At 40.5% G+C, this 26,113-nt stretch overlaps 1 protein-coding gene across 2 annotated transcripts in view; it reads left to right on the top strand.

The window, feature by feature from the left end:
- Positions 1-26,113, top strand: part of LOC149246469 (histone-lysine N-methyltransferase ATXR2-like) — a 210,926-nt gene that overhangs the window by 155,294 nt on the left and 29,519 nt on the right. For both annotated transcript variants that reach the window (XM_089457933.1, XM_089457932.1), the window contains exon 8: positions 23,670-23,726. In XM_089457933.1, the coding sequence (XP_089314059.1) occupies positions 23,670-23,726 (57 nt within the window). The remainder of the gene's footprint in view (positions 1-23,669; positions 23,727-26,113) is intronic.

The raw sequence follows: 26,113 nt of genomic DNA, 5'->3' as shown, positions 1-26,113 counted from the left end.
TGAAGAAGTGGAAACATTACTTAATGGGCAAAGAGACAGTAATACATACTGATCATCAACCACTTCAATATCTACACTCCCAAACTAAGTTGCAGCAATCAAGACACTATAGATGGATGGGTTTTCTACAACAGTTTCATTTAATATCAGATACAAAAAGGGCATACACAATAAAGTTGCAGATATGTTATTTAGGCCAATTATAAATGCATCTACTATACTTAAGCATAACTCAGTATTGCATGAAAGCTACATTGAAAAGTATGCTCAAGATATAGATTTTAAATATGTATATGCAACTTTAAGTCAAGGCAAATGAGTAGAAGAATTGGATTATCATGTTAAGGACCAACTCTTGTATCATTGTGGGAAGCTATGCATTCCACAAACTGAAAGAGTAAAGATAATTCGAGAAGCAGGCACTTCTCTAATATCAGGTCACTTTGGGGTAAGCAAAACAGTTGCACAGCTGCAAAGATTTTGTTATCGGCCAAAAATGAATGAGACAGTTTCTAGATATGTAAGAGGGTGTGCTATGTGTGCTAAAAGCAAGCCCAACAATAGAAAACTAGGCTTGTACACTCCATTGCCAGTTCCTTCTCACCTTTGGGAAAGTGTTTCCATGGATTTTGTTGGAGGACTGCCTAAATCTAGGAAAGGTCATGACTATCTATATGTTGTTGTGGATAGGTTCAGCAAAATGTGTATTTTGATACCTTGTAATAAACAGATTACAACTGAACAGATTGCAAAATTGTTCTTTGAACATGTATGGGTTCATTTTGGATTACCCACTTCCATTGTATCTGATTGAGACACTCGATTTGTGGGGAAGTTTTGGTCGAGTCTGTGGGAACTGATGGGCACAAAACTAAAGAAAAGCACAACTTTTCATCCACAAACAGATGGCCAGACAAAAGTAGTAAACAGGACAATGATCCAGTTACTGAGAGGATATTGCAGCAAACATCCTAAGCTTTGGGATGAACACTTATGTTATGTGCAACATGCTTACAACAGAGCAAAACACTCTTCTACACAGAGATCTCCTTTTGAGACCTGTTTTGGTTTCACACCAAGGTCTTCTTTGGATTTTGTCTTTGGTAAAGATACCATGGTTGATGCACACAGTGATGTGGACAAGGCAACTAGGTTCATTGAACAGATCCAGGAGATCCACCAAGCAGTACCGGAACAACTGGAAAAGAGCCAAGCCAAGTACAAGGCTAGGTATGATAAGCATCGAATGGAGCATAGTTTTCAAGTTGGAGACCAAGTCTGGCTATATATCAACAAGGACAGGATGCAAGGTGAAGGTAAAAAGCTAAAGCCTATTAGGTATGGACCCTTTAGGATACTTGAGAAGATTGGTGAAAATGTTTTTCGCCTTGATCTACCAGCTTACATGCACATCTACTCAGTCGTAAATGCAGATTGCTTGAGATTGTTTGAACCTTCAATGATTGAGGACCCTGAAGAGCAGAGTCAATTACCTTCTATTGATGACCTGCTACCTGAATATCTTAATGAATTGCAGGAAGACACAGTGCTAGATAGGAAGGTGAGGACAACGCGCAAGGGAGATGTTGAGTACCTCAGGATTGGGCTCAGAGGTTCAAAGCCAAGCAGTGCAAAGTGGATTGAGATTGGACAAGTGAGAAAGCAATACCCTCACTTAGTCGATGCTTGAAAACCAACTTTTGGTGGTCCAAAATCTTTTTCAGTGGGAAGGCCGTGATCCAAATTGGATCCATAAAAGATTGTCAAAGAACCATGACTGTATTAGGTCGGGACAAATCTCTAAAGAAATCCAAAACAGCGATCAAAAACACCCTGAACCAGTGGCAATGGCAGCCAACGTGGAACGACGAGGACCTCGGTCAAAGTGCGTTGACCGAGGCCCATGGAGACTACGCAGGAGGTCAAAGTAGCCCCTGGGAGCCCCGGATCGGGAAAATAAGGTGATTTTTTATGCGCGATTAGCGCTAATCGTGCATCACTGGGCGAACAGGGCCATAATGGAAAAGCCCGAGCACTCGGACGCATGGGGGAGTCGGAGAACCGCGGGCGGAAAAGCGAAAAGCGCTAAAGCACAAAGGCAGGACCCGCGCCTTAGAAAACCGGCGGTATTGATTGGGGTGCCCTCAAACGGTAAGAGGTTTTGGACGAGAGCGGAGCGATTCCATTCATCGATCGACGCGTGGCAAGCGGAGGTGAGAGAAAACCATTGTTGATCGTGCGCTATTGGTCAAGCAAGTCAACCGCGCGAAACGTGCATATGGCATTGGATCTGGGGGACCCAGATCAGACGGCTGAGATTGCACCCGATGGAGGAAGTGGAATCGACAAAGGAATGAGCCGCGATTTAGAAGGATTTGGAATCCGTTTGACCGCCACGGTGGAGAAAGACTTCATCCACGACGTAACTAAAGAAACGAACCGATGAAGTAGGCTGGCGCCGTTTAGAGGAGGACATGTGGCCACTCCCTGAGCGCTGATGATGACGCCGAACAGGGAACTCCAAGCGCAACTGTAGAAGGTGAATTGACAGAGGCAGAAGAGAAACCGAATGGTCTTGGAACGAATGGCTTCAAAGCCATGAACAGAGATAGAATACACAGTTAGTCGAAGTCGAGAGACGGAAAGGTGGAACAGTGAACCCTGAGAGGAGGACTGAACACAGAGAGACAGAAAACAGAGAAAGAAAGTAGTAAAGCAAAGAAGAAAGAGGACAGAGGGCCGAGCTGACCAAAGGCAGCGTTGAGCACTAGAGGCTTGAGAGATCCGAGCCATCCCATAGAGGACCTGTCCGGGCTGAGCACCACATTGGGCTCTCTACTGTAGACCAGAAGGTCACAGAGCTGGTAGGAAGAAGAATTCTGTGTACTCAAGTGGCTTGGGGAATCCAAGAACCACACTGCCAAGCAAATCTGCTTCAGGAGAACTCATATTGAGTCCCTGTATTGTAATTCTCTACTTAAGACACAATAAAACAAGGCCACCACTGAAAGCTGGATTGGAGATGTAGCCCTGGAGAATAGGGTGAACTCCTTATTAAATTTTTGTGTTCCTGTGTTTGCTCACTATATTTCTCTGGTGTCTTTCCATTTAAATGTCTGTGTATTGGAAATCTGATCGATCCGTTGCTTCAATAACACAGAACACACACCAACACATGAGTCTGTATTACCTTTGTTTAATAAATCTTTATCTCATGTCACTCATAGGGTGAATATCAGATCACTAGATCTCCTGAAAAGGAGCAGGTAGGAAAGGGGCAGTTAGAGGGTGAGACCAAGGGGCGCTTTTGCTGGTGTAAACCTGGCTTTAGACATCAAGAGCCTGAGGGGGAGGTTGAGCATGATGCTGTGAGTCCACAAGATGGCGAGGAGCACATCAATATATCGGGTGTGGCGCAGGAGTCACCATTATTAGAGACCTCTTTGATAGAAAGGATAGAACCTACACACATAGAGCCATCTGTTGAGGAGGTGCCACCCATGGATGAGATGCCAGCAGTTGCTGAGGTATCCAAAGTTGTGACCAAGTCTGCAGGTGATAGATGCCCACGATAGTTTCATCAGTTCTAGGACGACCTTTTAGCATCGATAGAGAGAAGGCCATGACAGTGCGAGAGGCTATTTGACAATAGAATAAGGAGTTGGAGGTCATGAGAGCGGTTTGTGCTGAGTCAACAACCAAACTAACTCACCTTGGGGAACAGTTGGATTCCCTAATGGTTAAGCTAGAGTGCACATTATAACATCGGAGTAGCCCTCTTCAAACATACATAGACGGGACTTACAACACTGGTGGGTTTCCTCTGCACATTGGAGAGGGATAGGCAGAGTCACCTCGACAGATTTTGGGTGTTGACCAGGATGGTGAGATTTCATGGTGCAACACTTGCAGGATGCAGAGCTTGTTCTATGTGCGGGGGTTCGTGCATTCGATCCCTCTCTTGGGGTTGGATGGCGAGAGATTATGAGTTGGTCATCGGTGGAGTGTGCTGGACTCATGGAGATGGTCATAGTCTGGAGTAAAGCTTAGTAGGAGCTCTCAGACAGTGAGGGTACTGGAGGCTCGGGCATTGGGGGCTCCCTATCCGATATTAGACATGCGGGACGTCTATGGCATTGATCAGGTAGTCGACCCAATGACTCAGCACATGCGTTCCTTAGGGGAGTTCTAGTCGGCACTAGCGGACAGGTAGTTTATGAGCAGGCTGCGTGGATTGTATTGGTGTGTTGGTTGTGCATGGGGTCGCAAGATGATTAGCATTCTCTGGCAGGAGTTGGTCGGAGGAGGCTGGCATGGGTAGGCCACCCGACTGGGCATTGTATGGAGACGATATTCTCCCATTGGGGTATTGGGAACAGGAATCACTGAGGATCAGCACAACAGAGATATCCCCTCTAGCAAGTGTGGAGTTATGTTACTCAGGTTTGCCAGGGCAGATGAGGTGTAGATCACTTCATGGCGGGTGTACTAGCAGTGTGGTGGATGCATGGGCACATATGACATTCCCTATGGTACATTGGGACATGGCATTGAGAGTTGGTATCCAGTGGTGCATGGAGTTGTGCCACGGAGTTCAGTGCTATGCAGAGGAGTGTAGGGGTACGTACTTGTGTGCAACCAAGCATGATGATGCACAACAGGTTGTCAGTGTTGCCAACAGAGAGATCTCCTGACGAGGGCATCAGGCACACCATTGGGTTTGGCACACTCAGATTTGGAGAGCGAGTTGATCACAGGGCCGACCGTGAGCTTCCATTTATCACTCTCTAACATTGCACACTAACACAGGGGACTTGGATATCATCTCTTGATGCTCTCATCACGAGCAATAGGACCCAGGAGGTTCATCTGAGACAGTTGGACGGGACACAATGCATTGGGAGAGAGGCTTTCCAGTTGTGGCATATGGTGAGGACGCAAGTTGGTGGATTCAGGCTTGGGGGTAGTCCCATCTTTTGTAGAGGTAGCACTTGCACCACCGTTGAGCCCACACTTAGTGTGATACATGACCCCCTTTTGGTGAGACATTCTGAGGTGTCTTTGGAGCATCTACAGTAGTTGGTGGACCTTACTTATAGGCGGATCTTTAGACTCCGAGTAGTATTGGGAGCACTTTTAGGAGTCAGGACGACAAATCCCACTATGTGGTATGGTCGACACAGGGCTTTGTCATGCGCACCAGATTGGGTCATGATGTATGAGGTCCATATATTGATTGCACGCAGGAATCTGAGATGTGGTACAAGTTGGTTCCATCAGTTGTCGGGACTATGCCACAGTCGTTTTGGCTATGGGATTCAGGGGTTTAGATGGTTGATTGGACACTCTGTTTTGTGATGAGTGGGATTAGGATAGGGGATAACCCAACACACACTTGGTTTGACATGTGGGGGAGCATTGAGGCCTTTATCATGTGGCAAGGTTGGTTTTCCTTGTTATTGCTACAGATCAGCATGAGTGTTGGATGGGTAGGATGTGACATCATGGAGGTGCTTGGTCCAGATGCGTTGGGACTCAAATATTTTTCCATCAGGTCCCAGGAGAGGAGGATACAACTTACACATGAGGGGCAGAGTGTGATGGTTAGAGTTGCGCAACAATAACATAGTGGCACCCTCTTTAGACTAACATGGGATCCTGACATCATAGGGCTTGGTAGTAGAACTACCCTTGGGGATGTGCTAATTTCTACACAAGAAGATCATTCAAATCCTCCATTGGGCTTTGATGACTCGCTGATGACACGGGGACTTCATCACATGGCAAGTTGGCCAGCAAAAGGATATCAGGGGAAGCCCATGCGGGAGAGACTTCATCCCCATGAGCACTGGGTTGTATCTTCAAGAGTTTGCGCTTGGAGAGCAGGAGGTGGATTACTCAGTAGTGCAGCTTCATGGGGAGTTGGACAAAGTCCTACATTATCATGATGCTCTACTTATTGATAGTATGTCGAGGGCTTCTAGTACCTATACCTGGCGGGACGGTGAGCGGAGCAAGGGGTGCTGCATAGTGATCAAGATGGCTTGGGATTTAGGTATCGAGGTATTCCTTCATGACCAGACAGTGCAAAGACTAGGGATGACTTAGTGATACATTTGGGACCCCAGTATTACTGGTGATGATAGTGGTGATCAACAATAAGGGGGGGGGTACGCTTGTTCAAGCATTGCTCAAGGAGAATCAATTTTTGGCGGGGAGGACTGTAATATCCCCAATTCTAATTTTCATCATTACAGATGATTTTTGGGAGAGGACGCAATTTCGGCATTGGGACTTAGGAGGAAAAGTGAAAAATTGCAGCTCTAGTGGAATGTGGGGGCCACAAGAAAGAGAAATTCGATCCAAGGAGGGAACTCACACTCTTGGAGGTGAGAGGAAAGAAAAGGAAGTGTGAATTAGGAGAGAGAGAGAGAGTGGGGATCGCAAGGAAAGAAGTGGCCAACAAACTATAAATAGAGCTTGGGGGTCTCACTTTTGGGGATCTTTGATCATTTGACATTCTAACATTAGTTCTCTTTGTTGATTTGGGGTAGCATCGGATGTGCTCTAGCCATGAAAATTGGTGGAGAGGCTAAAGCACATGAGATCTCCAAGACCCAAAAATGGTTTGGGGAAATTCTGCCCAGTTAGAGAGATATTAAATAATTAATATTTTTAATGGGTTCCTAAGTATAAACTTAGGAAAATAAAAATATTAATGGGTATTAATATAAAACCAATGTGGAAAAAGTCGAAGTTGGGATTAAATCGGCAAGGGTCCAGAAATTGAAAAAGTAGTTAAAGTCTGGAGTTTTTTGAAAAAGTCGGCAAAAAGTCGGCAAAATTAAAAAAATACAAAAATATTCATTTAAAAAAAAATCCCAACTTTTTCAATAAAACCCAACTTTTTCAATAAAATCTCGACTTTTTTCCAAAAAAAAATTAAAAAAACGTTAAAGAAACTACCTCATTCACGATTTTTTGGAAAAAGTCCTGATTTAATCCCGACTTTTTCAACTGGGAAAAAATTGATCGGCCAGCCAAAAAAATCGCATTTTGGGGATTTAATCCCGATCTTTTCCCAACTTTTTCCACACTGGTTTTCAGACAAATCTAGGCCCAGGAGGGCAATATCTTGTCCCAAACGTTTTTGCAAAGTCAGCCATTAAAGATTTTGCAATAAATCTGAAGATCTGAAGCAAAATAATTTTTTTAGAACAAGGGTTTCAATTTTTGGGGCTTCTAAGCCTAGATCTGCCTTCCCCTAGCCCAACACTAGTTGTATTTGGCCTAGTGCTAGCTCTCATTGGCCCTAGATTCCCCTTTCTCTATTTCTGATTTGAATATTTGATTTTCTGAAGCTAATCATTTGTGGGTTTTGCAGAAAATTTGGTAAAAATTTGTGTTTCATGTATTGAAACTAGGTGAGAATGTTCTAAAATACATGGATTGAGCCAAATCTAATCTTAGCTGTTCATTAGAGATTTAATCTCGGTCGTTGAAGACTCAATAGAAAAAGTATAGGAGGAGGCTTGAGGGTTAGTTAGAGATACACCAAGATTGATCAGTCAGTTCAATTTTCTGGAGCAGGGTTTGCTAAGAGAAATCGAACAAATGATCAAAGTTGTAGCGAGGGGTAGTAAGTGCATAGCAGAGAGGCAAAGATAGTGACGAAGGATCAGAGCTGAGGTAGACGAGGCTACGAAGAGCCAATAGGAGTGACACGGAGGGCAGAGTGACTGCGCAAAGGCTAGCAAGGCCTGCATGGGTGACGTAGAGGGCTAGAGAGCCAGCGCAAAGCAGCAGAAGCCTGACGTTGGGGGCTTTAGAGTGATGCAGAGGCCAGGAGGGCTAACACAGAGCCTCAGAGCAGTGTTGTAAACAGTGTTGCAGGGGAGCGCCCCCCATCGATCTCGCTCCCAATCCCTGCTCCGGGCGGGAGCGACTTAGGAGCGCACTCCTGGAAAAAAAATTTCGCTCCTTGCCCATTGCCGGACCGATTTGGGGAGTGTCGCTCCAGGAGCGATTTTTATAGCCCGGGAGTGATCGGGGAGCGATTTCTCTCGACTGCTCCCCGGCTATAAAAAATGCTCCCGACGGCGTGAGTGACGCCCAAAAAATCACGCGGAAAAGAAAAAGTACGCCGGAAAAAAAAGGCGTCAGTTGGGGAAAAAAGGGAGGGAAGGGAGGAAAGGGAGGGAGGGAGGGAATATAAATAAACCCTCCCTCCAATGAATTTCATTATTTCAGAAATTGTGAGTGAGAATGAGAGTGAGAGCAAGAGGAGAGTAAGAGAGGGTGAGGAGCAAGAGGGAGTGAGGGGCAAGAGAGAGCAAGTGAGAGTGAGAGCAAGGAGCAAGGAGCAAGGAGAAAGCAAGTGCCAAGGAGCAAGGAGCAAGGAGCAAGGGGAGATTGGAGGCCAAAGAGGTAGGCTCTATTCTAGCAATTTTTTTATAATGTTCATTACTAAATAAATAAATAATTTTTTTTTCCCATTCCCATTCCATTTTTTTGCAGATTCAAACATCATGGTTATATTTCTTGGCATTTTCTTCTTCTTGGTTCCTTTTTTGGTTATTATCGTGTTGGAGAGTAGAAAAAGGAGGGTTGAAAATGAAGAAGGGGATGCAGAAGTGTGTCATAGTGGATTTCATGAAAACCCCGAAGAGGAGAAGCTGGAGGAGAGTGAACATGACTCTCAAAAAAATAAACAAGACCAAACTCCATTGTGGAAATATGTTAATAGGCTTGACGCAGGGATAGGGGGTGGAACAACTAAATTCATTGCCCCCATTGCAACAATAATTACACAGATTCATACACCCATGCCAGAAAGCATCTCTACGGGAAAAGGCTGTGGGATGGAGATAAACAAAAAGGAATCAAAACTTGTACATGTGTGTCAGCAATAGATAGAGCCAAATACACAAGGGAAGAGGAGGAAGCCCAATACAAATCTAAAAATTCAAAGGGTTTCTTTGAACAATCACATGCATAAAGAACTCCTTTAGCATCCTCCCAAGGCAGTGGATATGGAGGCACAGGGTCACCAAGTTTAAGGCATAGAAGCATATTAGATTTCCTTGATGAAGGGTGTAGGAATGATGTGGATTCAAAAGTTTACATGTTTCTTTATGCATGTGGGATACCATTCAATGTTCGTTGCTCACCTTATTGGCATGAAATGGTTTCTGCCATAAATGATTCCCCTAAAGGATACAAGAGCCCTGGGTATGAACAAGGCTAGAAACGTTGGACTTGATCGTGAAAAAGAAAAAATACCACATTCTTTGAGTAGAATGACAAGTTCTTGGATGGACAAATGTAAAAGGAAAGCCATTGATAAGTGTTCTTGTTGTGTCTGTTAGTGGTGCCATCTTTCTTTCAGCATATGATTACTCAGACAAGTTCAAGACCGACATCAACATTACAGAACCATTACTTGAAACAATTGACCGTATTGGGCCATACAATGTCATCCAAGTTATCACTAATAATGCTCCTAATTGTAAGGTAGCGGGAGCAATTATTGAGGATAAATACCCCAACATATTTTGGTCTGGGTGTTTGGTTCACACAATGAACCTTTTGATGCATGATATTGTTAAGAACAAAAATGAACAATACAAATGGATTGGTGATTTGTACAAGAGAGGCAAAGAAATGATAAAATTTATTACAAATCATAGCAATACCCATGGCCTTTTTCGCAGTCAGTCAAGATTGGTGTTGTTGAAGATTGCAGGACTAGATTTGGTAGCTATTACCTCACCTTCAGGTGCGTTTTGAAGGTAAGAGAGTCATTGGCTAGCATGGTATCAAGTCTACACTGGCAGGTATTAAAGGAAAGGGCTACAAATGCAACTGATAGGCAAGGTTTTGAACAGGTGGAGGAGACCGCTCTTGATGGTATGTTTTGGGCACGTGTGAGGCAAGTATTGGATTTCACCAAGCCTGTTTATCACATGATTCGGTTTGCAGATACAGATAAACCAGTGATTGGTGAGGTGTATGAGCAAATGGATACCATGTTGGGGCAAATAAAAGGTGTTGTTCATAAAAATGATCCCAACTTGTCTAAACTGATTCACGATTGTGTGTGTATATGGTGGGATAAACTTAATGTTCCACTACATGCCTTTGTGTATATCCTTACGCCAAAATACTACTTTGCATCTTGGTTGGGCCAACCTGCACCAGGGGGTGGGGTTAGGGTCAAACCCCATATAGATGAAGAGCTATCTACAGGATATTTGCAAGCATTAGACAAGTTGATACCTGACAGGGAGGAATGTGCTAGTCTGCGTCTTGAATTAGGCAGATACTTCAGTTGCACTGGTTTGTTTGGTACCTTCCATGCAATTGAAGATAGAGACAGATTTGATGCTCTCACGTGGTGGGAAGCATATGGCAGGCAGGGAATTTTGCCAAAATTGGCAAAAAAGTTCTCTCATAGGTTGTAAATACTTCTTTTGCAGAGAGGTGTTGGAGCACCTACAACTTCATACATAATGTGAAAAGAAACATACTCAATGAAAACCGAGCAGAAAGCTTGGTTTATGTGCACTACAACTTGAGGTTGTTGAGTTATCACTGTGATCGAGCTTATGAGGATCCAACATATAAAATTTGGGACAACCACCCAGAGGATGATAATTTGGAGGATGGCACTATACATCTTGAAGAACTGGAAGCGGAACTTATGAGAGAGGAAGATGAAGTAACAACCATGCCACCTCCACCATCCAATAGTAGTGCTCGAGTTCCGAGTCTTGTTCCTTTGCTCCATGTTTTTACAAGAAATTCTCTTATGGTTAGACTAGTGTTTGGATAGGGATTTTTAGGTTGGATTGGAGGCTATTAGTTGGGTCGATTTTTCTATCCTTCGACAAGGACGCAGAAGCTAATTCGTGGTGCTCGGGGGAGGAGATTCTTGGGGAATTTCCCCTCGGGAATTTACAGGAAATTTCATTGAGGGAGTACGAAATTATGGAGTGATTTTCAAGGCTGTAGGTACTTGCTTTAGTGTCGGACAAATTTGCCTTCCTAGGGCCTGCGCAGTGATTTTCTAGGCTCATCTTGCAATAATAAAATCACTTAGAGTTAGCGGGATTTGAGGACCGTACTCTCACCTCTCTTCTGGGAGAAATATTGCAGGAATTTCCAACTCACTGGAGGAGTTTTGGAGTAGGGATTTAGCAAAGATTTTTGAATTGGGTGTTGGGCCAGCAGTGGAGGAGAATGCACCAAATTTGGGTAGTTCCTGGAGGTCGAAATTAGCCCAAAACATTTCTAGGTTTTGCTGGACTAGCCTCAAGGAGTCTGCACCTAATTTTGCAGAATTTTTAGAGGCGTTTTGGTGCCTCAAACCAAAAGAATTATTTGGCAGCTAATGTTGGAATTTCTAAGTCTATCCGTTAGAAATTCTTCCTGTACTATCTGATTTAATTCTTCCTACTTGTTCAGTTACTTAACAAGTAATTTACCATGTAAATACTGAAAATAATTACAAGTACAGTATCAACACATACAGATCATCAACTGAAATAAAACAAGCATAAGTGACACTGTTGTTTTTGGACTAATGTCCTTGGAAAACCTAATGTGGGAAAACTGGTGCAGCTATCATAGGGTTTTATTATTAAGCAGTTTCAGAATACAATCTGGGTACCAGAAATGGCTCACCCAATAGAGAATTCCCTCGACAGTAGTACCTCTCAGTCGGAGGCAGATATTCCAACTAAATTACCAGAGGAATGATCCCACAACAACACTGCAACACTTCTGTTGCTCTCTGTCACCCTAATAGGGACTGCGTCACCCTATCCAGCTCTCCAGCTCCAATCTACCCCACGAAATCTCCCAGCGTCAGCCTCTAGAGCCTTTGCGTCTCACAAGTTGGCCCTCTCTAGCTCTGCGCAGTTCCTAGCTGCCTTTGCATGGCCTCTGGCTGGCTCTAGGTGGCCTCTAGTTGGCTCTGCATCAACCTGTCCCTGCTTCTGCGCTAATCCTCCAGGTACTAACTCTGCCTCTCGGTTATGTATTCACTGCCCCTTAGCTGCAACTCTGATCACTCACTCAATTTCCTCAGCAATCCCTACCCCAAATAATCGAGTTCTTGATCTCTCTTGGTGTGTTCTCCAACTGACCCTCAAGTCTCCTCTTATACTTTTTTCGTTGGTCCATCAACGACCGATATTAAATCTTTAATCAACAGCGAAGATTAGAATTGGCTTGATCCATGACTTTTGGACCATTCTAACTCAGTTTTATATTAATTCACATTAATATTTTATTTTTCCTAAGTTTAGACTAAGGAATTCCATTAAAAATATTATTATTTTAATATCTCCTAAATTGGTTAGATTCTGCCCAAACCATTTTTGGGTCTTGGAGATCTCATGTGTTGTAGTCTCTCCACCAATTTTCATGGCTAGAGCACATTCGATGCTACCCCAAATTAACACTCCCTCTTAGCGAGGACTGTGCTCTAGTAATACTCCTCATTGAGTATCACCCTGATCATCCAGCATCGGTCCCTGTGCTGATGCTAGGCCTCCCCGCCCAACATCCTCTGCACTATTGCATCATGTACTGCTACCCATGGCCCTGCCACTACCACTGCTGCATCCGTACGGCAGCTCCCTCTGCATCCGTGCTGCTGCCTATGGCCCTGTCACTGCCATTGCTACATCTGCATTGCATCCCCTCTCATCATGCTGCATCGTGTTGCCCATAACACTGCCACTGTTAACTGCTGCACTGCAACTCAGTTACTGAGATGTAAGTAACTGATCCTCTCAACTCTGACATCTTTGTCAGGCTAGAGACACTCCCGATGCTGAAGCTCCCTCTGTCGCTGACAAGTGCTCCCTCTCTAACCTCTACGCCGCTGCAACTATTCCATGCATCTCGCATTGCTGCCTCACGCTGTCTTGGTACTCCTGCACTGTAGCACTCTCTGTCGCTCCATCCGCATCCATCTCTACCGACATCCGCTAGTCCTGCTACTCCTCTTCGGGGCTCCTGTAGCCAGGTATAATCCAAGAGGTTGGGTACCTCGAGGATCCTGCCCCTCATCGCCTGTAGTCTGTTTGACTACAGCTCGATGTCTCCCCACCTCTTCTCTCGAGGTGCATGAGCACTCATGGCACAGTCGTCATCAGTCTCCACTTCCTTCTCCGCCTTAGCCGGCGCAGCCTTGGTCTCAGAAGCCTCTCCCTTGCTCTTCTTCCTAGGACACTGGTTCGCATAGTGACCCAGTTCCCCACAACGGAAGCACTTCACCTTGGAGTGGTCCTTCTTTCTTTTCTCCTGCTTTCCCGCAGATGAAAGAGCCGCATCTTCTTCTTCCTCCTTGATTCTGACCCCTTTTTCGCTACTCCCTGCCTTGGACACCCATCTGATCTCTTCTTGACGAAGAGCCGCCCACAGTTCCTCCCAATCTGGAAGGCTCATCTTGCCCAGTATGATTTGGACAAGTACCTCCCAATCCTCTGAGACTGCATTCGATGTGGTCCTCACCATTAGTTCCTGATCCGGTGTGGCCTCTATGGAAGTTAGTTGATCACAAATCTCCTTCAATCCACTGAGGAAGACATCTATTTGTTCTCCCTTTTGCATCTAGTATGACCACAGTTTGTTTTCAAGTAACATCCTCTTCTGCATAGAAGTATGCTGGTACAATTTCTTTAGGGCCTCCCACATCTCATTTGCTGTCTCCTTCTCGGTAATGTGTAGCACCACATGATCCTTGACACCATCAAGGATGATGCATTTTGCCCTGGCCATTGCCTCCTCATACTTGTCATTTTTAGTTGGGTCAATTGGGATCGCTATCATTTTCAAGGCGAAGTGTTTGATGTGATACCTGTCTAGAATGGACAAGATCCTGGCCTTCCAAACTACGAAGTTTGAAGCTTCGTCCAGTCTATCTTGATCTCTTAGCCCATTCACTGCCATTTCTCTGCTCCTCTTTCGACTCTTTCAAGTCTTTCTACTTCCTGTTTGGAAGTTCTCGGTTTGACTCCCTCTAAGCCTCAATTTCCCTTCTGGAAATCCCTTTGCCAATCCTCGGCAGCAACTCCCTCCCCCTTGGTCTTTTCCTGTTAGGTATTGTTCTGACCACAGTACCCCACCAGCTTCGCTCCACAACTTACCCACAACCTCCTATGCCCCAACAATCTGAAGGTTAGAGCCTCTAGGCTCTACGCAATCCCAACACTGGCACAATCTGCACCTCCTAGCCACACCGTCGATCGTTCCTAGCTAAGAAAGATGATCGAACACTGCGTAGTTTAGGTCTGGTCCTGTTTGCCTCAACGTTGATCCTCCTCCTGGTTCGAATTGATGACGCAGGCTCTCTATGTCACCCCTTTCTTGCTGCTTTCTACTAGGAACAACTTCTGTTACTCAGGACAGTTGTTTCCACTGTTGCTGCTCTGCTCGGTTGATGCCTTCAGTTATCCTGTGATCTGCAACCACCCTTTGGTACCATGTTGGAATTTCTAAGTCTATCCGTTAGAAATTCTTCCTGTACTATCTGATTTAATTCTTCCTACTTGTTCAGTTACTCAACAAGTTATTTACCATGTAAATACTGAAAATAAATACAAGTACAGTATCAACACATATAGATCATCAACTGAAAGAAAACAAGCACAAGTGACACCATTGTTTTTGGACTAATATCCCTGGAAAAACCCAATGCGGGAAAACCAATGCAGCTATCAGAGGGTTTTATTATTAAGCAGTTTCAAAATACAATCTGGGTGCCAGAAATGGCTCACCCAACAGAGAATGCCCTCGGCAGTAGTACCTCTTAGTCGGAGACAGATATTCCGGCTAAATCACCAGAGGAACAATCCCGCAACAACAATCTGCCCCACGAAATCTCCTAGCACCAGCCTCTAGGGTCTGTGTCAGCCTCTCTGGCCCATCGTCAGCCTCTCGGGGCTCTGCATCAGCCTCTGGAGCCTCTGTGTCTCACACGCTGCCCCTCTCTAGCTCTGCGTAGCTCCTAGCTGCCTCTGTGTCTCACACGTTGACCCTCTCTGGCTCTGTGCAGCTCCTAGCTGCCTCTGCATGGCCTTTGGCTAGCTCTGCGTGGCCTCTAGCTGGCTCTGCGTCAACCTCTCCTGGCTTCTGTGCTGATCGCCCTGGGACTAACTCTGCCTCTCTGCTATGTATTCACTACCCCTCAGCTACAACTTTGATCACTCACTCAATTTCCTCAGCAAATCCTGCCCCAGAAAATCGAGTTCTTGATCTCTCTCGGTGTGTTCTTCAATTGACCCTCAAGCCTCCTCTTATACTTTTCTCGTTGGTCCATCAACGACTGATATTAAATTTCTAATCAATGGCTAAGATTAGATTTGGCTTGATTCATGACTTTTGGACCATTCTAACTCAATTTTATATTAATTCACATTAATATTTTATTTTTCCTAAGTTTAGACTTAGGAACTCCATTAAAAATATTAATTATTTTAATATCTCCCAAACTGGTTAGATTCTGCCCAAACCATTTCTGGGTCTTGGAGATCTCATGTGCTATATCCTCTCCACCAATTTTCATGGCTAGAGCACATCCGATGCTACCCCAAATCAACAGCCAATTGGAAGGAGTGAGCTCAACTTTTGGGTTCCGGGTGGTCAGTAAACTAGGTCCAACCCTTTCTGGGCCTTTATGGGTTTATTGATGAGAGGACAAGATTAATTTGGCAGAATTTTCTAAGCAGTCTAGAGGGCTCAAACAGGGGTACCTTTCTAGCCAGTAGTGTAGATTTCTAGGGTAGCGCAGAGCATAGAGGAGCAACTACTTCCCATCATCTGGGCACGTTGTTTTCTCACCTAGGATTTGTTTAACTTGCACTTGGCAAGCCCAAGTGCATTGGTTCTTGCCTATTGTGCTCCTACCATGTTGTAGATCTATTTGTTATCCTTCTGTCCTTTTAAGTTTTTCTACAACAAGTTGTTCCTTGGACATCTTCTAGAGAAACTGTATTATTGGCAATGTGCATGAGATCACCAGGGGAGAATCCGAAAATGCCATTGTTTAGGTCTTGTTCAGAATCACTTGGCATGTTTTTTTGGGTAGATTTTTACATACAGGATTTCAGATTTACAATTCGCATCTCATGTGTATATGGAAAAATTTGCAAGTAGGCCCAATACCCACTCATAAATATTGGAAGATGTTCTGATAGCAGACACAAATAGAAAACAACACAACGTATATGCAGAAAATGCACCCATGATTGTTCACTGTTAAATGTCATTGCGTTACTTAAGGGAAAACATTAAACAACAAAAGCATGACATTTAAAGTTTTGATGCACGTACAGATCTAAATGCATAAAGTGGATGGCTTTAATATCTCTTTGTAATGAAATGCTAAGCACATGAATAAAATGCTTGTGATATGCCTATAAGTTCTTTGATAAGTTGTTGAGCATCAAAGAACAATCTTACATGTGTATTAATACCAGAAACTTGCCATAACAGGTACATAATACCTTGGAAACTCCTCGAGCTATGTTTTACAGCATTGTATGGTACGGTTTAGGGTGTTTTGGCATGTATTTTAAGCAGTGTTGCAAGCATCCCGATTTTATTGCGAAAGAAAATGCGAAATTGTGATTTTTTGGCCTATCCAATGTTTGCCGATTTTTACTGATATTTTGGTGGTACCTAAATTTTGTCGATTTTCACTGATATTTTCTTGATTTTTATGATTTTTTGGTTTTCTGGACCCGTGTTGATTTTATCCCAATGCCGATGTTTACAACATTGATTTTAAGTTCTCCAAGGTGAAGCGAACAAAGTTCCTTCTTCAAATTAATTACTCCAGAAGACTTGGAATATGAAGATATTCATTGAGAATACAAATATTATATATTAAGAATGATACAATGAGAGTGAGAGGCTTTCTTATATACCAAGCAGGTGTCTCTTCATGGAGAGTCATGTCTCATTTAGACATGACTCTTCAACCTAATTACTAATTAACTAATCATTATTTATGATTATTATCATTTACATCATTTTACATTATTTCCTATATATTTATTCATAACACTGCCTTCCTCCTCAAAAATCTTTTTCCTCAAAGCTTGTCGATGAAAAAGGCTTGATCTCTTTTCGGTTTCGAATGTCTTCTCGTCTCGGAACCATCATCTTCGTCGATACAAGTTGATATGATCTTCTAAGTGACAAACAAAACTGTCACACTGAGAAGGGATCAGACCATCCTAGATTAATCTTCTATGGAATATTCTGATCACTGGAATTTGTAACGACTTGTCATCATAGGACTGGATTGAAGTTACATCACTATTCTCTGGAACATCCTTTTTTTGTTTTTGGTCTGAATGGTCTCGATACGTAACATGGTTGAGTTGTCTACTCTCATGATTCAGATGTCGATAGGGAACTTTTTTGGTTTGACTTTTCCTTATTAAGTGTGTGGAAATTTTTTTATTTACTTCAGGTGATGACGTTGTTGAGTTGGTTACAGAACCTTCACTTGGGATGTTTATCATCTGAACTGCAACATCTAAGTGCGCCTTTTCTTCAACTACTATGCATTCTTCTTGAGTTATGATATTCACTATATCGGTATTCGTTCCCTTATCTTCAACTTGCACTGTTACGATGAGAGATTTCGATACTTCTTCTTGAGTAAATTGTTCTAACTTGCCTTTTAATGTTTTCTTATCATCCTTAAGTTTCTTAATTTGAGTGAGTAGATTTTGATTATGGTTTCTCAGATGTAAAAGTTCTTCGGTTTCTAATTCATCAACCTTATTTTCAATATTTTGTCTTTTGAGCTTTTCATTTTTTAGATCTCTGATTTGTTCTAATAATTTTTTTATTAAGGTTCTTTAAACGCAAGGTTTCCTCTTCTTGTTCTGATAAGTGCTTCTTGAGTTCTTTTTTTGTGACCTTAGTCTTCTTCACTTGTGCAAGTAATTTTTCGATGTGGTCCTTGAGGCAGGAGATTTTTTCATCCTTTTACCAATACTTGCTTGTAATGCATATCCACATCATTTTTATGTCCCTGTTGTAATGTTTACTTGATTTGCTGAAGTTTGGCTATTTTGCCATTCTCTTGATCTTCTAGCTGCAATTTCTTCGTACACTGGATTACATTGTTTGGTAGGAGTGATGATGGGCTTTCAACTTGCAATGTGGATTCTATTATCTTCATTTCCTTATTAAAATCAGTATGTTGTTGCCTAATTGTTGCAATTAATTGTTTCATATTTCTTGCTAATTACTGTTTTTCTATATCACTTAGAAGTTCAACTAAGGTAAAAGTTTTGTAACATTTTATGCAAACATTGTTTTGATTTCTGAATGACTTTTGACAATTAGGGTATCCTTCCTAACAAAAAGGACATTTTGCAAAGAAACCCTGTTATGAAACCAGCTCAAGAAAATATAGAAAAGATAGATCAACGCCTTAGAATTCAGCCTCTTCGAGGGGGCAACCTCCTTTACATTACATGAATGAACAATTCTTGGATGATACAAATGAAAATACCTCCTTTCTATATATAGGAGTCTAAGGGGTCATAACATAATTAGATCCGACATAACAATAATAATGTAAGGGCACAATAATAACAATAGTGGGCTTCTATGGGGCACAACAGTAACAATATGGGCACTACATGGGTACATCAATATAATAAGTGGGTTGTACTAATAATAATAAGGGGTTACACTAGTAGTATAGGGGCCTAACATGCCCCTCTCCTTCAAAAAGCGTTGCCCTCAACGCTTGAGTAGTTCTTGATGCTTCTGGATAAAATTCTTGTCCTCCCATGTGGAACCTTCAGTGGGTAAGTTCTTCCACTTGATGAGATACTCTGAAATTGATCGATTTTGTAGCTGTCGGGTTCTTGTTTCTGTGACTGCTCCAGGTTCCAATATGATTTTTCCTTCCTCTTCAATTTCTAGCAATATTGTTTGAATTGGGATCTTTTGCAACTTTTTAATAAGTGGCCATACTTCTTCGTCCTTCTTCCATTCATCCCTTGCTTCATTTATCCAATCTGGTTGGATAATAGAAATAGCACAAAACAATGCTTCCACATCCTCATCCTTGAAGAGTCTTCCCATTCGGTAAGGTCGCCATTTGTTAAGTGCATGTAGTATTGCCAACATTTCCTTCTCATAAATAGCTTGCTTTAGATGTAGCAGTAAAAATACCCAATCACCTACATCAAAACATTTTTCACTACGATGTTGATCTACCTGTTGTTTCGTTTGATTTTGCATCGAAATGGAGCTATCCTTTAAAAGTTGGAGAACTTGTTGTTGATGCTCGATGTGATCTTTCACTGCTTGAACCTCTTTCTCCTTGATATGTCCTTCTATCTTTAGAGCTTGAGGAGTGGTAATTTCTTCGAATCCTTTACAAGATATGGTCGGATTCATTTCGTGATGCTCGATGTGATCTTTCACTTCTTGAACATTTTTCTTCTTGATATGTCCTTTTATCTTGATAGTTTGAGGAGTGGTAATTTCAAACAATGAATTACAAGATATGGTTGGATTCATTTCTTCTTTCTCAATGTGATCTTTCACTTCTTGCACATTTTTCTTCTTGATATGTCCTTCTATCTTGAGAGTTTGAGGAGTGGTAATTCTTGCCAATGCTTTACAAGATATGGTCTGATTCATTTCTTCTTTCTCTGGGGTGGGGTCCTGGCATATATCTTCTTCTTTCGATGTTTCTTGATCTTTTTCTTCCCCCTCTTCATATTCTATGTAAAATAATTTCTTCTCATCACACTTATGACCTTTAGTGCATTTGCTATCACAATTGTAACAAAGCCCTTTTTCTCTTTTTTCTTCCAATTGTTGTGGTGTAACCCTTGTAGGTTGTGGAAGGCTGGGAGAAACAACACTTCCATCTTTATAGTTGTGAGAGGTACGCTTCCTGGTTTCCATAATTTTTCTTTCCACTATGTCACAAAGCCCTTTTACTCTTTCCAATTGTTGTGGTGTTGCTCTAAAGAAGGTGTTGCTCTTTGTATCCTCATAATGTGTTATCATTTCCTCCGTGAAAATTGACCACGTAACAAGTTGTTTACGAGAACAAAGCCCTTCGTACCATAAAAATTGATCTGGTTCTAAATATGAAGATGCAATACATACCTTTTGTAACAGTTGTACACCATGTAGATCAAAATATTGCTCCATCTGAAGTATCCAATTTACCGGATCCTTGCCATCAAACTTCCTCATCTTGCTTTTTCTTGATTTTAGGAGCTCGACCTTGAAACAACTATAACTCTGTACTTTTAGATCTTTAAGTTCTGAAAATGCAACCTATAGTAGCCCTCTATGTCCTCTTTCCAATGCCACCAGTCTGATCCAAATTGGATTCTCTAAGAAAGAGTTATGCACAATCTCCCAAGATGACCTGATTATAGACCTTTCCAGAAGAGCGAACTTGTATGAAGTGCCACGTGTCACTGTTTCGACCTTTGAATCTAAAAAATATATACAAGAAAACTACAGTCCGTCCTCTTTCTGTACCTTCTTACGAAATTTCAATCTGATGCTCAGAAATAAAGTTATGATGATTTTCCTCAGGTCACCTGTTTTGAATGTAATTTAGGAGTCTGCAAAAAGACCAACTTCCTCAGATCATATCTCCGCAAATATCGCGCAAAAAGCTCTGAAATTCGGACCCAAGGTTCAGCGCGATTTCTTCTCAAATGGGTTTTTTTTGCGACTTTTGAAACGTCACAGAAAAAAAGTTATAGCGAAAATGCCACGATGACCTATTTGGAGCAGCGAAACCCTAGAATCCAAAGCTCTGATACCAAATGTTATGAAACCAGCTCAAGAAAAGATAGAAAAGATGGATCAACGCCTTAGAATTCAGCCTCTTCGAGGGGGCAACTTCCTTTACATTACATGAATGAACAATTCTTGGATGATACAAATGAAAATACCTCCTTTCTATATATAGGAGTCTAAGGGGTCATAACATAATTAGAGCCGACAACAATAATAATGTAAGGGCACAATAATAACAATAGTGGGCTTCTATGGGGCACAACAGTAACAATATGGGCACTACATGGGTACATCAATATAATAAGTGGGTTGTACTAATAATAATAAGGGGTTACACTAGTAGTATAGGGGCCTAACAAACCCACATTTTTTTTATACATTCTTTTTTCAAATAACCCTAATTCCACTAACTTCCTCTTAAATTTTGTTTTCCTAATGACTTACTTGATATTTTCCCTTTTTATTTAAATTTAACTCCGTTTCTTTTTATATAGACTCTCTTTATATATATATATATAATTTAACTCTTTTATTTTTTATTTTATTTTTTTACTAATAATGTTTTATGAATTTTGAATCTTTTCAATATATATGTAATCTGGCCTCTCTTTTTTTTATTATATTTATTTACCCTTTTATTTTTTTAATATCCAATTTATCTATGGATACCTTAATATTTCAAAACTCTTTTGTATTCTTTTTATATATTTCTACTTACACCTTTTTTTTCCTTTTGTACTTTAAAAAGAATATTTAAATATTGTTTCAATTGGCTTCTTTTAAATATCTTATTGTCGTTTGTATTTACTTTTTAACTTTCATAACTCTTTAAACTTTAATTCAACTTCACTTTAATGTAAACTCTTAACTGATATTTTCTCCTTATGTAACCTTTTATAATAATACCCACTTTGTACTTATATATATTTTCAATAATTTTATCACTTGAACTTTTCTTTAAATAACCCTTTATAATATAATATTTCTCTTTATATATATTTTATTTATAATATTTTTTTTCCTTTTTGAAAAGTTACAACCGTAGTGAAACGTGGCTATTCACCTCTTTGGGGTATAATATAAAATATATGCTCACTTATGTACTTTTGACTCAGTTAATGTTCTCCACGTAAAAAGGTAAAACTTACCATTCACATAAAGAGATTTTGTATTCCTTTTGTTTTCCTTTTACTTTTAAAATACCATGAACAATTACCATGGGTTTCTAAAACCTCGTTAATGTTCTCCACGTAAAAAGTAAAACTTACCATTCACATAAAGAGATTTTGTATTCCTTTTGTTTTTCTTTTACTTTTAAAATACCATGGGCAATTACCATGGGTTTCTAAAACCAATGGCTTGTAAACCACTGAATGAAATAATATTATTAACTCTTCCTTTTCTTACGTATGGTTTTAAATATATTTGGAAAGATTCTCTCTTAACTTTTTATCATGCACTTTTTATCAATAATGTAGAACCTTTTTATATATATGAATGTTCTCCTTCAAAATTTACATCGGACTATATTTTTTTTTTTTAAATCTTTATATGTACTTATTTTATTTTCTTTTTTCTTTTTTTGAATTTGATTTTTTTAATCTTTGTTTTTTGACTCTTTATTTTCTCTCCATATATATATATATATATATATATAATTTTTTATTATTATTATTATTGAATGGCCAAATGCTTGATAGCGAAATGGAGAAACTCCAAATTCTTGTAATGAAACACTTCAACGACAACAATGTTGATGAATTTGATGGTCAAAGACCTGGATCGGAGAACATGGCTCTGTGCAGTAGAGCGACCAGAGGATCGACTCCTCTGATATCAAATGAAGCGAACAAAGTTCCTTCTTCAGATTAATTACTCCAGAAGACTTGGAATATGAAGATATCCATTGAGGATACAAATATTGTATATTAAATGTATGACTAAGAATGATACAATGAGAGCGAGAGACATGCTTATATACCATGCAGGTGTCTCTTCATGGAGAGTCATGTCTCATTAGTTTACTAATTAAGTAATGAGACATGACTCTCCATGAAGAGACACCTGCTTGGTATATAAGCATGTCTCTCGCTCTCATTGTATCATTCTTATTCATACATTTAATATACAATATTTGTATCCTCAATGGATATCTTCATATTCCAAGTCTTCTGGAGTAATTAATCTGAAGAAGTAACTTTGTTCGCTTCACAAGGCCAAATAAGTGCACATGATAGGTGCTTAGATGTGGGGCCCATAAAGTCTTAAACCCCCTAATCAATAGAAAAAGAAGATGAATCAAACTTGAGTTTGTTTCTAAACCTACTGAAAAATGAACCTATCATTCTTATTTTCTTGGAAGATAATGTGTTATTTAAAATTAAAATCTATCTATCTACCCTTATATCATGTTTCCCTGATGTACTAATTTTGTGAGTTGCGCTAGGGGTGCGGGGATGGGGGGAGCAGTGGGTGTGTTGCATGCATTCCTATTTCTGAAACCCTTTCCCATTTCCAAGTTTAGTGGAACTGTGCATGTGGATCTGAATGGTAGAGGGAGTATTTAGAACAAACTTTGCACTATTATTTCAAGGCATGTAATTGGAAATATGCACAAAGCTCCTTAAATCTATATGACTTCTAGGTAATGTTACGATAAATATTTGTTCACAAAATTGATAACTTTTTTTTATAGTTGATTTGACGAGTTTATGCATTTTCAGAAGGTACTGTTATTTACTGCTTCAAAAATGATCACTTTTCTCATAGTTTCATGTAATTTCTATTAATGGTTTCTAGATCATAACATTTTTTTCATTCACCTAACAATTATGTATTGAACCTTGCAGGACAGAGATGGTCAAGCGATATTGGTAGCGATTGGGCCTATTAAGAAAGGTGAACAGGTAAGGAATCACTATTTTGGATGATTAACAGTGAATTTCAGTGAACCAAAAAGCTTCATTGGTCTTTTCAACTTTTGAGCCTGTTGTCGCCCAAACTGTACACCTAAGGCGCAACACTCAGAGTAGGGGCTGTCAACCTCATCCCTACTCACTCCGTTTAGACTCTCTCCTAACTAAGTCAAGGGGTTAGTCCCTATGGGTATATGAAAAGGGGAAACTTGTTGGAACAACAATCTCTAGGAGTTTTGAGGCAGAGAAATTACTTCTCTAGGTAGCTTGAATGGATTAGGAGGCAAGTTGAATCATTTAGTTGAGCAATGTGAGATCAATTAGATTAATGAGACACTTAACAATGAAACAATAGGAGACTAGTGCCTTTAAATGGAAATGCCCAAGAAAATTTAGGAACTTGATTTATGATGAGAGATACTTCAAGCTATAATTTAAATACTACTGCAAGGAAGGTTAAAGTGCAAGACCAATATCAATATGAAATGATGCTAGACAAGATGTGCCAAGTTTGTGAGATAATATAATTGAGATAGCCCTAGCTATGTATTCATCCCTTAATTATCAATTAAATTTAAATGCTGCAAACATTATGCTCCATGAGAACACAAGACCATAGGTATCCGACAAGGTGCTTTGGGACTGTTTACTGAAGCAGAGAATAATGATATTGGATACAGTGCCAATTAAGATATGTTTCACAGTTAGAACAAGTAAAGAATGACACAAGCAAATATGGGGATGCAATTAATTCTGATTTTCTTGAAACATTTGCATCAGATTTAAGAGGAACCACAGTCTTTATGAAATGCAGCAAATAAGCACTACTAATTAATGGATGAAACTGCTCATGTGATGCAGCAATTAGAAATATCAAATGATTTAAGCATGAGTGACCACTGAAGCACTTCAATGAGAAAATGACAACAATAATGCCAGATGATATATCAGTGAAATCTTGAATGCTGCAAACATCAGTAACTATGAATTTCCTGCTTGTTAGATGAAATTAGATCTGAACTATGGAATGCACAAGATCTGATCTAAGCAAAGAGTAGCAGAGGATTAGTGTCTCTTCTTTCAAATGATGATGAGCTTTGAACCAGTAGACAAAAACTCCTCTTGAGATAACCTCAGAAAATTCTTCAATCATCAGACTTCAAAAAAAAACTTTTTCTCTCAAACACAATGATGGCAGTGAAAATCTCTTTTTGCTTATAATGGGGACCTGATACTTCAGTGATGGTATCTAGTAGAGATGAAATATTTTCAGCCCTCCAATCAGTGATAGCAAAGATAAGTTTCTACAAGTGATGGCTTTTAAATGTGATGTATCTCTGCTATGAAGAAAACTTGGTGCTTTAATGGTGAGAAAAATGTTGCTGTTATGAATAATCAGCCACTATAGCTTTCAGATAAGATCTAGTGCAACTTTGGATTAGCCACAAATAATATAAGGAGCAACTAAGAACAATGGCTCAAACCTCAAGATCAGCCCACTGTAATTTTCAGATCAGAATTGAATTTTTTAAGCCTTCAACAAGAGGTACTCACACGAGAGGAGTGCTTATCTCTTTAAACCAACAGCCTGCTCAAATGTAAACAAAAATTACTGTGCTTGGCCTCCTCAAAATATGATGAATCTTGGTTGCAAAGGGGAGTTGTCTACCTAATGAGAAGTCACCTGCAGAACAAGAAATCAGACCTGGAAAATACCCTGTCAAGATGAGGCAGGCCCACTGCTAGGAAAAAATCAGTTCACTGCAGCTTATATATCAGATCATAATTACTAAGAATCAGTCAGAAGAGAAAGAGCATGAAATGCTTATTATATTTCTTGTGATTATTATGCGATGATGCTTTAGTGTTTAGAGAATTGCAGGCATGGGTGAACAAATATTGTTGACACAGATTCAAGTTAAAAGGGAAGCTCTAAGCAGATTTAAATGGATTAGCGTCAGCACCAACAATCAATTACCAAGGCGTCTTTATCAAAATGCAAAGAGACGAGCAACAAAATAAATTACACAGATATAAAGAATGCACCAGACCACATAAATGCCACTGTTTAAGGCGACATTAGCCTACTGCAAATTTATATCAGACCCTCTGGAAAATGATTAAATCTCAGCTGCAAAACCAATATCAGCCGAATGATAAGGAGCAGATAGTATCTCTTTAATAGATGGGGCAGTATTCTTGCCGAAAATAAAATTAGCTTTCAAATTAAATGAGCAAGGAAGCAAACCATCAAGAAAAGTCGATTTAGAGGTAATGGAAGCCTTAAAACCCTTCTGTCCTGCAAACAATTTTAGAAATTTATCTCTTCAAGCCATAAACAATGGATGCCAATGGCCTCAGAATTTTTTATTTTGCTC

This window comes from Pinus tabuliformis, chromosome 7, assembly GCF_031772625.1.
Source record: "Pinus tabuliformis cultivar Carrire ecotype Pingquan chromosome 7, CPIR1, whole genome shotgun sequence".
NCBI classification, from domain to species: Eukaryota; Viridiplantae; Streptophyta; class Pinopsida; order Pinales; family Pinaceae; genus Pinus; species Pinus tabuliformis.
This window is presented reverse-complemented; position numbering and strand designations above follow the sequence as displayed.